Genomic DNA, 15,733 nt, shown 5'->3' with positions numbered 1-15,733 from the left:
TACAAATCAATAACAACAACTATGAGTTCTTTACCCTAAAAATTTCTGGATAATCTAATCTGGATACCAACACCAGGCTTTTGGGAGCAAACACTTCCGCAGGCTGAATCAAACCAGACACTTCCACTTCACCTTCAGTCTCTTCCTTCTTTGTTCCCTAAAAAAAGAGACACTGTAATCAACAGACAGACAATTTCTTAGGGTTACAACTGACAAAATGTAGACATATCACATACTTCCATGTAATTTATAAAATCCAAAATTAATTACAAAATATAATTTACAAAACTCAAACTAAAAACGAACATACTTTGAGAGGAATCTAAGAAGCAAGTAGGCAAAGAAATTATGAAGCAGGGCATACTCATTACATTTCTGAAAATCCTTAAGCTCCAGATATACAGCACAATTTTATTTGAACATTTGGTTTCTATGTGAGGTACCAGTAATAAAAGGTAAATAAAACACAATTCATCACTGACTAGACAAATACAAATGACACTTAATGGAAATTCAGTTTTTAAGACAAGAAAAAGAAATCTGTTTTAGAAGTAAGGCACTACTGTTTAGTTTTGTTTTTTGGACTTCTCCCCATCTTTCAAGCAAAAGAGATAATCATTTAGGATTATCTTGCAGAATGCTCTTAGAAGTAAAGCCCAAACAGCTCTAAATTCTTTTTTATCAGGAGCAACAATGTTGATTTTTTTTAAAAAACAGAGGATATTTTTGTATACATAACTAAGTCTCAGAATGTACCTAGTTGTCACTGAACTGTAAAGTTAAAAATAGTTGAAGTGTAAAGCTTATGTCATGCATATTTTATTAGCACAATAAAAATATCTAGAATTTTTTTAAACCCTAAATATTCAGTGATTAAATACTGGTTAATGTAATAAACTTGAAAAGTATTATTCTGGGGCTTTCCTAATGTACCAGTGGTGAAGAATCCACCTTGCAATGCAGGGGACACTGGTTCCATCCCTGGTTCAGGAAGATCTCATAATGCTGCGGAGCGACTAAGGCCATGTCCCATTGACTACTGAGTCTGCACTCTGGAGCCCATGAGCTGCAACTACTGAGGCCTGCATGCTCTAGAGCCCATGCTCCGCAACAAGAGAAGCTACCTCAATGAGAAGGATTGATGCCTGTGCACCGCAACTCGAGAGTAGCTCCCACTCTCTGCAACTGGAGAAAGCCTGTGCACAGCAACAAATACCCAAGGCAACCAAAAATAAACTAAATATATAAAAAGAAAAATATTATTCTCATTTATAAGCAACAAATATTTCCCGTGCACCTACTGCTCCATAACACTATATGATGCACTATAAAAGTTTCAAGAGAAAAGAAAAAACCAAGATAGAAAAATATTCAAATTTATTTCCAAATGATATTCTAAGATGCTAGGACATTTTCCCTGACTAGAATCCTTTACTCTTTCCTTTCCACTAATCAAAGGTCCAGGAGGTTAGAATTTATCTTGCTTCTCAAAAGCTTTCCTTCACTGATTTTTCTCTCCAACTGTTAATTCTTAGCATTGTTCATACCTGCGCATACTTATTTCTCCTGCCAAGCCTCTCCCCTAAATGCCACAAAATTCCGATTCAACTGCCTGCTTGACCTCTCCACTTAGATGATAAATAGGTTTCTCAAATATGACAAAAATACAGCTCCCATCTTTCTTCCCGAACTCCACTCCTCCTGCAGTAACCTCTTATCTCATCTAAAGGAAATTCTATCCTCCCATTTAGCAAATCAAAAATACTGATTCCTCTCTCTTTCATAACCTTGGTAGCAATCCCGATTTCTCATCACCACCACTGCTACCACAGGACTGTGAGCCACTACCGTCACCTTTCTGGGTCATTTTATCAGCTCCCTTTAGTCTTCTCCATTCCTCTTTAGCCCTACTTTGCTTCCTTGCTGCTCCTCAAACGTGCTGGACATGTTCCCAGGTAAGGGTCTCAAACACTTTATTATTCCTTTGCCCAGAATAGAAACAAATAATTCCCTCATCTCCCTCCTCCTCCCATTCAAGCAAACTTCTGCTCCATTAAGGCTTTGCTGGCACCCTACTTGAAACTGCAATATCCTAACCCCACCTATGTTCCCTTTGCTTATTTTATTTTTCTCCATGGCACTTGTTACCATCCAGCATTTCACTTATGTTGTTTTCTGGTTTTTGCCTCAACTAGAATGTGCTCCATGAAGACCAGGATTTCTGTTTTGCTGACTGGTGATTTCCCAGTTTCTAAAACAAGAGGTGGGCACATAGTTGATATTTATCTAATATTTATTCACTGCATTCATGCAGGAATGAATTTTCTTACATAAAATTAAAAATCTTATTTTACCAAGGGAAGTTTTTCACCTCTACTCGAGGAGGCCAAGAACTGTATTAATATTTTCTATCTTCCTTGGACCCCATATAGCTTCTATACAGTGAAATATGACCAAGTATTAGATGTCTACGGAATGTACATACCCAAAGGGAAATATCTGTTTACTTTTTATTATGTATGATAAGATCCATATGCTCTTGAAAGATTTTCATTTGTTACAAAGCAAAAGCTAAAATTAGGTTGGGTGGTTCTGGAATTCTTAGAAATAATAAAAATGTGATGAAAATGAATTTACCAAAGATTTCCACACTTAATGAATCATATTTTTTATGGATTACTAACAAATTTTGTCCTTGCATGACAAAAAAATGACTGAAATTCCTGAAAGAGATAAAGTTATCCACATTTTTATGAGATTGTGATACTTGCCCTAGAGTACCATTAGAAGTCCGCTTAAGTACATAACCATTTCATATAAATGACCGTTAACCTATGTTAACCTAAACATAAAATAGAATGCATTGGTCATTTCCTTTAATTAAGTGGAATAATTATTACCAAGAAAGAAAAAAGGTCTGACATAGTATGAATCAATACTAAATAAAAACAAGTCTATTTTCTTTATATCACTTTTTATTATAGATTTGACCTTTACTTTGTAAATGTGCTATAGATCATAAGATGCTGCTATTCTTCATTCCAATAGCTCTTCTATAAGAATACAATGTTCCAAATTTAGAGAAAATTCATATTCCTTTTTTCAAAGAAAAATGCACTGCTGTGATTTTTGTTTAATTGTTGTTTATAACAAGTCTTATTCCAGTAGACAGTAGTGTTGTGGTTTCGGTTAACTTTTTCAATAAGTAATTTATCATGTAAAAGAAGAGTGCTTTTTTTAATAGCTGTTAGAATATATTTTGTGTAATAATTCTGTAGTGATACTAACTCTGTTATGTGTTTTACAATGACAAATCTTCACATATTGAAAAGATGTGAGAAATGTAATAAGCAGGAAATTAAAAACACAGGATACAAATGTAATAGACATTATAATAATGGTCAGGAATTTGGCATTTTATAGTAGAAAGCATTTTCACATATTTACTCTCATTTGAACAAAACATACAAGCCTTCTTCCAAGCTGATTATTCCTTGATTTTAGTAGGTCCCAAAGTACTCTTGCCTGAAAAGTCCCATGGATGGAGGAGCCTGGAAGGCTGCAGTCCATGGGGTTGCTGAGGGTCAGACACCACTGAGGGACTTCTCTTTCACTTTTTACCTTCATGCATTGGAGAAGGAAATGGCAACCCACTCCAGTGTTCCTGCCTGGAGAATCCCAGGGACGGGGGAGGCTGGTGGGCTGCCGTCTATGAGTCAGACACGACTGAAGTGACTTAGCAGCAGCAGCAATAAAGATACATGGAAAAGGAGATGGCAACCCACTCCAGTATTCTTGCCTGGGGAAATTCCATGGGCAGAGGACCATGGCCGGCTACAGTCAATGGGGTCACCAAGAGTCGGTCACGACTGAGCACATCAGCAATAGATACAAATTTACCTTAAATTCTGTTTACTGAACTGCCTCACATTGACATATAAGGTGATTTTATCTTATATTTAGTGTAAGTATGTGCCACAACTTGCCCACTTACTGATATTTTTTCCTACCTATTATTACTACAGACCACATCTACTAGTGGCATTCCCAGCTTCTATGTGGTTTACATTCTATGTAGCTCTCCAACTCTTCATGCTTCAATGATATGGGATAAAATAGTACCCACAATAGAAATCTGCCCTAAAAGAACTACTGCCTTTCAAACATATCCTCAGGCAAAAATGCTAAAAATTATTAGAATACTTATTTTATGGAATGACTATATATAGCAGATAGGCACAATCTGTAAGAAGCTTATCCTACCACCTAGGTAGAATACTTCATTCTCATCTCTGCTCTACTCCTGATGCCTGACTCCTGTCTCTTCTATTCTGAAAAGATAAACTGCATCCAATATCATCTGTGCTAAGAAGACTCTTGAGAGTCCCTTGGACTGCAAGGAGATCCAACCAGTCCATTCTGAAGGAGATCAGCCCTGGGATTTCTTTGGAAGGAATGATGAACTCCAGTACTTTGGTCACCTCATGCGGAGAGTTGACTCACTGGAAAAGACTCTGATGCTGGGAGGGACTGGGGGCAGGAGGAGAAGGGGACGACAGAGGATGAGATGGCTGGATGGCATCACTGACTTGATAGATGTGAATCTGAGTGAACTCCGGGAGTTGGTGATGGACAGGGAGGCCATCACTGCAATTCATGGGGTCGCAAAGAGTCGGACACGACTGAGCGACTGGACTGAACTGAAGCTCATTTTCAGCAACACTGTTTCATACTGTGTGTGTTTGTGTGTTAGTCACTCAGTCCACGCAGTCGTTTCCAACTCTTTACGACCCCATCGACTAAAGCTTGCCAAGCTCTTTGTCCATGAAATTCTCCAGGCAAGAATACTGGAGCGGGTTGTCTTTCCCTTCTCCAGGAGATCTTCCCGACCCAGGGACTGAACCCAGGTCTCCAGCATTGCAGGCAGATTCTTTACTATCTGAGCCACCAGGGAGTTCCTACTAATTCTCCCATCAAAATTTCTCAATTTTAAAAGAATGAAGGGGAAGGCGGGAAGAATTGTGAGAGTAACACCGAAACATATACATTAATATATGAAGTGGGAAGTTGCTATATAGCACAGGGGGCTCAACCCAGTGCTCCGTAACAACCTAGAGGAGTGGGACGGGGTTGGGGGGTGGGGTGGGAGGGAGTTCAAAAGAGAGGGACACATGTAAACTTACGGTTCATTCACATTGTTGTATGGCAGATAAGTAAACATATTTTTAAAGCAATTATTTGCCAATTAACTTTTTTTAATTATGAAAGGAATTATGCAAGTAAAAATTTTCCAGTTTTACATTTCCATTTTGAAAAGCAATTTATTACAGTATACCATTATATAGAGTTGCCACAGCTAAGCAATTTGAGGACTTTAAGATCTTCCGAAATTGGAAATAAAGGAGTCTGCTAGTAGTTGCAAAATTCTGTAAGGTCTACAATTCTGCCCTGAAAACTTCATTTCTTGCCTAATAGTCCCTTAATTATGTTGACATGTCTATATCATAAAACCTAATTTATTCTTGCATTGGTCTGAAAAATAATGACTACATGAGATAAACACATTTTAGGATTTCAAAGCTTCAGACAACTGGGCCACTAGCCTTCAGTTCAGAATGCAGTTTACCTCTAGTGAAGAAAATACCATGATATTTTCCCCTTCAATAGCTCCTGGACTCGCCACTATTCCAAAAGTAGGGCAAATTCATTTGCAGGGCTATTATATATTCATCCAGAGAGCTGCCTATTTTTAAGAGGCACACAATCCATAAGTTTTTTAAACATATATACTTATAAGGCAGCAGTTTCAAAAGTGTCTTCTGCTGGAGGCTAACAGATATTGCTCAGGTAAAAAGGTCTCCTAATAAAAAGTTTTGGAAACAATAAAGTCAAGTTTAAAAGGTTTCCTTACTGCAGGAATTTTCAGACTTTGATAGGCAAATCTCATTTGTGCAATGTCAAGCAAAGAAGATATGAATTATTTCTCGAACTTACTAGACCAATGAAACTCTCTTTATTAAAAGCATCTAGAGGACCTAGTGCCCTATGAAACATATGCTGAGAAAGGCTGTCACAAGCTGTTCGAGAATAGAAAATGTATGCAAGTGAAATATGTATATATTCCTATGTTCCATATCCTAAGACTAAGTTAATACCATGCTTAATTCATAAATATATTCTATACCTGGTTCATTCATTTTCACATTTCAAAAAGTAAAGTGAGATTTGAAAATATCAGAATGTAGATAATGTTGCTGGAAGCTACGGCACTTTCAGTTCAGTTCAGTTCAGTTCAGTCACTCAGTCATGTCCGACTCATTGCAACCCCATGAATCGCTGCACGCCAGGCCTCCCTGTCCATCACCAAATCCCAGAGTTCACCCAAACTCATGTCCATCAAGTTGGTGATGTCATCCAGCCATCTCATCCTCTGTCGTTCCCTTCTCTTCCTGCCCTCAATCCCTCCCAGCATCAGGGTCTTTTCCAATGAGTTAGCTCTTCGCATCAGGTGGCCAAAGTATTGGAGTTTCAGCTTCAACATCAGTCCTTCCAATGAACACCCAGGACTGATCTCCTTTAGGATGGACTGGTTGGATCTCTTTGCAGTCCAAGGGATTCTCAAGAGTCTTCTCCAACACCACAGTTCAAAAGCATCAATTCTTTGGCGTTCAGCTTTCTTCACAGTCCAACTCTCACATCCATACATGACTACTGGAAAAACCATAGCCTTGACTAGACGGACCTTAGTTGGCAAAGTAATGTCTCTGCTTTTGAATATGCTATCTAGGTTGGTTATAACTTTCCTTCCAAGGAGTAAGCACCTTTTAATTTCATGGCTGCAATCACCATCTGCTGTGATTTTGGAGCCCCCCAAAATAAAGTCTGACACTGTTTCCCCATCTATTTCCCATGAAGTGATGGGACCAGATGCCATGATCTTCGTTTTCTGAATGTTGAGCTTTAAGCCAACTTTTTCACTCTCCTCTTTCACTTTCATCAAGAGGCTTTTTAGCTCCTCTTCACTTTCTGCCATAAGGGTGGTGTCACCTGCATATCTGAGGTTATTGATATTTCTCCCGGCAATCTTGATTCCAGCTTGTGCTTCTTCCAGTCTAGTGTTTCTCATGATGTACTCTGCATATAAGTTAAATAAGCAGGGTGATAATATACAGCCTTGACATGCTCCTTTTCCTATTTGGAACCAGTCTGTTGTTCCATGTCCAGTTCTAACTGTTGCTTCCTGACATGCATACAGGTTTCTCAAGAGGCAGGTCAGGTGGTCTGGTATTCCCACCTCTTTTAGAATTTTCCACAGTTTATTGTGATCCACACAGCCAAAGGCTTTGGCATAGTCTATAAAGCAGAAATAGATGTTTTTCTGGAACTCTCTTGCTTTTTCCAGGATCCAGGGGATGTTGGCAATTTGATCTCTGGTTCCTCTGCCCTTTCTAAAACCAGCTTGAACATCTGGAAGTTATGGTTCACATATTGCTGAAGCCTGGCTTGGAGAATTTTGAGCATTACTTTCCTAGCGTGTGAGATGAGTGCAATTGTGTGGTACTCTGAGCATTCTTTGGCATTGCCTTTGGGACTGGAATGAAAACTGACCTTTTCCAGTCTAGTGGCCACTGCTGAGTTTTCCAAATGTGCTGGCATAATGAGCGCAGCACTTTCACAGCATCATCTTCCAGGATTTGAAATAGCTCAACTGGAATTCCATCACCTCCACTAGCTTTGTTCGTAGTGATGCTTTCTAAGGCCCACTTGACTTCACATTCCAGGATGTCTGGCTCTAGGTGAGTGATCACACCATCGTGATTATCTTGGTCATGAAGCTCTTTTTTGTACAGTTCCCCTGTGTATTCTTGCCACCTCTTCTTAATATCTTCTGCTTCTGTTAGGTCCATACCATTTCTGTCCTTTAGTAAGCCCATCTTTGCATGAAATGTTCCCTTGGTATCTCTAAGTTTCTTGAAGAGATCTCTAGTCTTTCCCATTCTGTTATTTTCCTCTATTTCTTTGCATTGATCTCTGAGGAAGGCTTTCTTATCTCTCTTTGCTATTCTTTGGAACTCTGAATTCAGATGCTTATATCTTTCTTCTCTCCTTTGTTTTTTGCCTCTCTTCTTTTCACAGCTATTTGTAAGGCCTCCTCAGACAGCCATTTTGCTTTTCTGCATTTCTTTTCCATGGGGATGGTCTTGATCCCTGTCTCCTGTACAATGTCACAAACCTCCGTCCATAGTTCATCAGGCACTCTGTCTATCAGATCTAGACCCTTAAATCTATTTCTCACTTCCACTGTATAATCATAAGGGATTTGATTTAGGTCATACCTGAATGGTCTAGCGGTTTTCCCTACTTTCTTCAATTTAAGGCACTTTACAGCTGCCCTAAGAAAATATTCAGCATGCCTGTGGCCCATTCTCACCATGAGTTAGGAACTTCTACTCTAGACCAGTGGTTCTGTAACTTTAGTGCACAACAGGATCACTGAGAGCTTGCTAAAACCAATTTTTGAGTCCTACCCCTTAAATTTCTGATTCAGTAGGTCTGAGGTAGAATCCAAGAATTTACATTTCTAACAAGTTACCTAGTGGTACTGATATTGCTGATGCAGGGATCAGTTATGTCCAACTTTTTGCAACCCTATGGATTGTAGACTCCTCTGTCCATGGGATTCTCCAGGCCAAGTACTGGAATGGGCTGCCATTTCCTCCTCCAGGGGATCTTTACTACCCAGGGATTGAACCCACATCTCTTAGGTGTCCTGCATTGGCAGATGGGTTCTTTACCTGTAGTGCAAACTGGGAAGCCCAGAGATCATGCAGTTTTAAGCTAACCAATATGAGAATATAAAAGAAAATAATCACTGTAACATATATTCTATATGCCAGACACTGTGCTAAGCATTATGAGTGTAAATAATTCATTTATACCATCAAAAATTTATTAAATACTATTTTCCAGTAAAGGAAACCAGAACTCCCTGGAGAAATGACATTCTAATTTTGAGTCACAAAAACGCACAAAATTAGCCTATTCATCTTAGTAAAAAAGTAAAGAATCTATCAAAGACTAACAGAATCAAAATAAATAAAAATCACGATTGACTGATTTAAACATACAAAAATCCGTAAGTTTATAATTTTTAATTAGTCACTGCTTCCCTGGTGGCTCAGAGGTTAAAGCGTCTGCCTCCAATGCAGGAGACCCAGGTTTGATACCTGGGTCGGGAAGATCCCCTGGAGGAGGAAATGGTAACCCACTCCAGTATTCTTGCCTGGAGAATCCCATGGACGGAGAAGCCTGGTAGACTACACTCCATGGGGTCGCAAAGAGTTGGACATGACTGAGCGACTTCACTTCTTCTCACTTCTCAAAGATGGCTAAAGGGCTTCCCTGATAGCTCATCTAGTACAGAATCCGCCTGCAATGCAAGAGATCTTGGTTCTATTCCTGGGTCGGGAAGATCCACTGGAGAAGAGATATGCTACCCATTCCAGTATTCTTGGGCTTCCCTTGTGGCTCAGCTGGTAAAGAATCCGCCTGCCTTGCAGGAGACCTGGGTTTGATACCCAGGTTGGGAAGATCCCCTGGAGAAGGGAAAGGCTACCTGTTCCAGTATTACCAATCTAACTGTAGTCAATGAAAGTTCTATTTAATAACTGAAATTCGGTTAATAAACACAGAAAGAATAATAGAAGGAAGAATTTACCTTTTGCAATTCTTACTTAAATAATGTATTTAGGCAAAGATCATCAATAGATCCCAAACTACTAAGTCAAGGCTGGCACCATCCCAAACCCACAAATCAATCTTAACAATACTAAAAGTAGAACAACCAGAAGTTAAGTTTATCTTGATGAGATGCAATAGGAAGTACAGTACAATCTTTGAAGTGGTCATGATTTAAAAATTGAATGTGAATCCAATCAAGCCTCTAGATCTAAATATTACTTTAAGGAAACTATGAAAAATAGAGATATAATGGAGAACAGAGGTAAAAAATAATATGGATAATTAATCAGCCCAATCCAGAATACAGAAATTTCCATAGACCAAATGACCCAATTTCTCTACTGCCCGCGAAAGAGGGCCTGTTACAGAAAAAAACCTGAAGAAATATCAGCCAAATATAATGTGCAGAATTTGACTGAATAAGTCAAGACATTTTCGAGACAAATTTTTAAATTTAGAAATATGTAAGTTAGATATTAGAGAATATTAAGGGATTATTCATTGTAACTAATTTTTTAAGTATTATAATGGCAGATTGGTAATGTAAAAAAAATCTTTATCTGTTAGAGATATATACTAAAATATCTGGGGCTTCCCTGGTGGTCCAGATGGTAAAGAATCTAACTGCTAATGCAGGAGACCCAGGTTTGATCCCTGGGTTGGGAAGATCCCCTGGAGAAGGAAAAGGCTACCCATTCCAGTATTCTTGCCTGGAAAACCCATGGAAAGAGGAGCATGGCAAGTTACAGTTCATGGGGTCGCAAAGAGTCAGACATAACTGAGGGACTAAGCATGCATGCTGCATGCACATACTAAAATATCTGCAAGTAAATTATGGTGTCCGGGGTTTGCTTTAAAATGTCTCTCCCTATTAAAAAAAAAAAAAGGATTTAAATTTTAAAAGACTGACAAAATTCTGATAATTTTTAAAGCTGTGTCAAGTATAATGGGGTTTATATACTACTCACTTAAATTTTGTATTTAAAAAAAATTCCCATCTAAAAAACAAAGAAAATAAAATCTTCATTATGCATCTCCTATGTGTCAACGTTATTCTAAAGTACATTTATTCATTTTGCTCCTTTAATCACACTTGGTTGCTGACATACCAAAGATTCTAAAATGATATACATCCTAAGTTGCTTCAGTCTTGTCCAACTCTATGCAAGCCTATGGACTATATAGCCCACCAGACTTCTCTGTCCATGGGATTCTCCAGGCAAGAATACTGGAGTGAGTTGCCATTTTCATCTTCAGGGGATCGTCTCAATCCAGGGATCAAACCCATGTCTCTTAAATCTCTTGAACTGGCAGGTGGGTTCTTTACTAGTGCCACCTGGGAAGTTCAAAAAATTTAGACAGGTCCATCTTTTTTAGGGTAAGTCATATAATAAAGCACCTCACATCTATCATATTTTACTGATTACTTAAAAAATTTTATAATCACATTGCCTAACTGGATAATTCTGGGAATATGTTATCAAAAATTTAATGCCAAACGTTTGCTTGTGTATTTTGACAGTGTTACTGTAATTTAGAAAGATAAGAGCCAACATTTTTAAAGTTGCACAATTATATTTTGGATGGTTTGTGTCCCTAAGTTCCTCTTCTTTAGACTTCCAAATAATGTGTCATAGTATATTTGGTATGAAGTAATTCACACCAAATGAGAATTAAAAGATCTATTTTTGAACTGATGATATGATCCAAAAATAAAAGAAAAACACATTTTTTAAAAAGGACATAGTTCACTGTTCACATTAAAAATGGGAACAACATTAATGATGACCCAGAAAGGAACATCATCTGGACTTTAATATTATCTTTTTCAAATATTACCTCATTGTTTTTACCATTTTTTTGGACCAATTCCAAAAGATATTATCTCTCTATTCTTCACACAGAAAAGCTGTTATATAATTCTGGCTAGCATCTACTACCTAGGTGAACTTATATAGGAGCTAGAAATCTTATAACTTAAACTCGAATCAGACTCTAACTTTCTGTAAGGTAATTGTGAATACTAAATAAATTACAATGCTTTGGTCCAGTTAAAGTGGCAAATAGGAAAATATCCAAGCTAAAAAGAAAAATAATTTTCAAGTGTTAATTCTAAATATATGAGAACATTGATCTTGGTTTTTAATATTATTTAGTGAAAGTGGAGAGTGAAAAAGTTGGCTTAAAGCTCAATATTCAGAAAACGAAGATCATGGCATCTGGTCCCATCACTTCATGGGAAATAGATGGGGAAACAGTGGAAACAGTGTCAGACTTTATTTTGGGGGGCTCCAAAATCACTGCAGATGGTGACTGCAGCCATGAAATTAAAAGACACTTACTCCTTGGAAGAAAAGTTATGACTAACCTAGACAGCATATTCAAAAGCAGAGACATTACTTTGCCGACTAAGGTCTGTCTAGTCAAGGCTATGGTTTTTCCTGTGGTCAAGTATGGATGTGAGAGTTGGACTGTGAAGAAGGCTGACACCGAAGAATTGATGTGTTTGAACTGTGGTGTTGGAGAAGCCTCTTGAGAGTCCCTTGGACTGCAAGGAGATCCAACCAGTCCATTCTGAAGGAGATCAGCCCTGGGATTTCTTTGGAAGGAATGATGCTAAAGCTGAAACTCCAGTACTTTGGCCACGTCATGCGAAGAGTTGACTCATTGGAAAAGACTCTGATGCTGAGAGGGATTGGGGGCAGGAGGGGAAGGGGATGACAGAGGATGAGATGGCTGGATGGCATCACCGACTCGATGGACGTGAATCTGAGTGAACTCCGGGAGTTGGTGATGGGCAGGGAGGCCTGGCGTGCTGCGATTCATGGGGTCACAAAGAGTCGGACACGACTGAGCGACTGAACTGAAATGAACTGATTACTCAAATGAGCCAGTACTTGAAGTACTGGCTGATTTAACGACTAGAGCAGGGAAGGAAAAAGGTGATCCTGGAACACCTTGTTATGACAGAAATGTTAAAAATGCTTTAAAAAACACTGTGATGGGGTTTTGACAAGACAACACAGGAACCATTCTGATGGGGTAATCACTGGTCAAATCTTAGACAATCTATGTATCACAACAGAGACAACCATTAATTATATACTACTGAAGAAAAAAGAAACTAGAATACATGAGACTATATCTCACATAGATAGACAAGACAGAAGAAAAATGTCAACTGCTGACTGGTAAAGGTACAGGTAGAGGGTGTGCATAGTTGGAAAATGGTCATTTTGCAACCATCATACTAAGAATTGGCATAGGCAAGAATCATCAAATCTGGTGGGATGGTAGAGGGATAATTAATGAGTTACAGAATATTTACAGTCTTAAAGTATCTTACCACACACAGCTTATTAGTTGCAAGAAGAAAAAAAAAAAAAAAACAAGCAAGTATACAATGGAGATATCTGACAATCACCAGACCAGGTACTCAAAAAGAACATCAGTAGGGCAGGCTGGTAGTAGACAGACATTGTGTATTTCCAGATATGTGCCCTTAGAAGGACATACACTTGGCATTCCAAATGCTGGTAGTATTCCAACTACTGATGCATAACCTGAATCTAAAGTGAGAGATATCAGAAAAACAAAAATATTAAGAGTTCTATTTAAAAGAGGCATTCGGACCTGCACTATTTGAAAATGCCAAAGGCTGAGCAACTATTTCAGATGAAAACAGACAAAAGAAAAATGATAATTAAATGCAACACATGATTTTTTTAAACTACATCCTATACTGGAGGACCAAAAAAAGACAGTGGGAAGGGCATAAAGAACATTAGGTCAAATGACAAAACTGAATATGGATGGTAGAGGAGATAAAGGTGTATTACCGATGTCAATTTTCTGATACTGATAACCATACTATGTTTATGTTAGAAAAAAAAAAAAAACTAACTCATGAAATACACACTGAATACTTTAGGGCAAAGAGAAGTGAAACACACTAATTTGTCTCAAATAGTTCAGAAAAATGTGTGTGTGTCTGTCTAAGGAGAAAGATGGAGTGGAGTAGGGGAAGGAGAGCGGGGTCTATGAAAGATAATTAATATTTATGGTAATAAACATCTTAATCCATTTAACTGTTGATGGACTCAGCTTGTTCCTGTATCTTGGCTATTGTGAATAATGCTGCAATGAACATGGGAAGCAGATATGTCTTCCATACCCTATTTTCACTTCCTTTGGATACATACTCAGAAGTGGTATTGCTGGATTATAAGGCAGTTCTATGTTTTAATTTTTTGAGGAATTTCTATTTTCATTTTCCATAGTATTTCCCACCAATTCACATTTCCACCCACAGTTCACAAGGGTTCCCTTTTATCTACAGTCTTGTATACGCTTGTTGTCTCTTATCTCTTTGATAACTGCCATTTTAACAGTTGGCAATGTTAGGTGATATTGCATTATGTATGAGGTGATATATTTCATTATGTTATTGATTTCCATTTCCCTGATTATTACTTACTTCTGCTAAGCAACAAAAAAATCCAAGTCACTGGCAAGAACTTTGTTAAGGAGTCTATCCCCAAGTGTTTACCTCTTTTAAAGAGCTTACTGTTTCATTTATTTCCACTCTGATCTTTGTTATTTCCTTCATTCTATTAGTTTTGGGCTTAGTTTCGGCATCTTCTAGCTCCTTACAGTGTAAACTTAATTTTCTTATTTGAGGTTTTGCTCTTTTCTTAATGTAGGTGTTAATTACTATAATCACTGTAAATTTCCCCCCTTTTGGTTTAGTCAATAAATTTTGGTATGTTGTATCTTCATTTTCATTTGTCTCAAGGTTTTTTAAATTCTTCTTTAGTGTATTCTTTGACCCACTCAGTAGTGTATTATTTAACCTCTGCTGCTGCTGCTGCTGCTAAGTCACTTCAGTCGTGTCCGACTCTGTGCGACTCCATAGATGGCAACCCCATAGACGGCAACCCACCAGGCTCCCCCGTCCCTGGGATTCTTCAGGCAAGAACACTGGAGTGGATTGCCATTTCCTTCTCCAATGCATGAAAGTGAAAAGTGAAAGTGAAGTTGCTCAGTCATGTCTGACCTCTACATAGGTGTAAATTTTCCAGTCCTCTTCTTGTAACTGACTTCTAATTCTACACTTCTGTGGTTGGAAAAGAAGCTTAATATGATTTTAATCTTAAATGTACTGACTTCATTTGTGGTCTACCATATTATCTATCCTAGGGAATGTTCAATGTATGCTTCAGAAGTATGTGTGTTCAGCTGCTATCGTGTGGAAGGTTCTCCATATGTCTGTTGGTGCTTCCCAGGTGGCGCAGTGGTAAAGAATCTGCCACCAATGCAGGAGGCGCGAGAGCTGAGGGTTCAGTCCCTGGGTAGAGAAAATCCCTGGAGTAGGATATGGCCACTTGCTCCAGTATTCTTGCCCAGAAAATTCCACTGACAGAGAAGCCTGGTGGAGTTCATGGGGTGGCAAAGAATCAGACATGACTGGGTGACTGAACACACACATAATGTTTGTTAAGTGCATCTCGTCTAACATACTGTTTAAATCCAGTTTTCCTTCTTGATCTTCTGTTTGAATGATCTCTCCACTGTTGAATATGGGGTACTTAAATCTTCTACTACTATTGTATTGTCATCAATTTTTATCTTCAGATTTGCTCTATTCATTTAGGTGCTCTAATAATATCAACAGATTCATAAATATTTATAAATATTCTCTCTCTGATGAGCTATTTTTATCATTATACAATGACCTTCCTTGTTTCTTCTTACAGTTTTTTGTTCAAAGTCATTTTTTCCTTATATTAAGTACAGCTACCCCAGCTTTCTTTTGATTTCCATTTGCATGAGGTATCTTTTTCTCCCATTCATTTTTAGCCAATGTATGTTTTTAAAAGTGAAGTGAGTTTTGTTTCAGGTTGTTCTGTTTTGTGGGTTTGTTTGTTTGTTTTCCCCCTAAAATCCATTCAGCTACGCTACATCTTTGAATTGGAAATTTAGTCATTTTACA

At 38.1% G+C, this 15,733-nt stretch overlaps 1 protein-coding gene across 3 annotated transcripts in view; it reads right to left on the bottom strand.

Annotated features, from left to right (window-relative positions):
• Positions 1–15,733, bottom strand: part of SBF2 (SET binding factor 2) — a 499,999-nt gene that overhangs the window by 252,371 nt on the left and 231,895 nt on the right. For all 3 annotated transcript variants that reach the window (XM_068989002.1, XM_068989003.1, XM_068989004.1), the window contains exon 4: positions 35–157. In XM_068989002.1, the coding sequence (XP_068845103.1) occupies positions 35–157 (123 nt within the window). The remainder of the gene's footprint in view (positions 1–34; positions 158–15,733) is intronic.

This window comes from Capricornis sumatraensis, chromosome 16 (genome assembly GCF_032405125.1).
Source record: "Capricornis sumatraensis isolate serow.1 chromosome 16, serow.2, whole genome shotgun sequence".
Classification (NCBI taxonomy): domain Eukaryota; kingdom Metazoa; phylum Chordata; class Mammalia; order Artiodactyla; family Bovidae; genus Capricornis; species Capricornis sumatraensis.
This window is presented reverse-complemented; position numbering and strand designations above follow the sequence as displayed.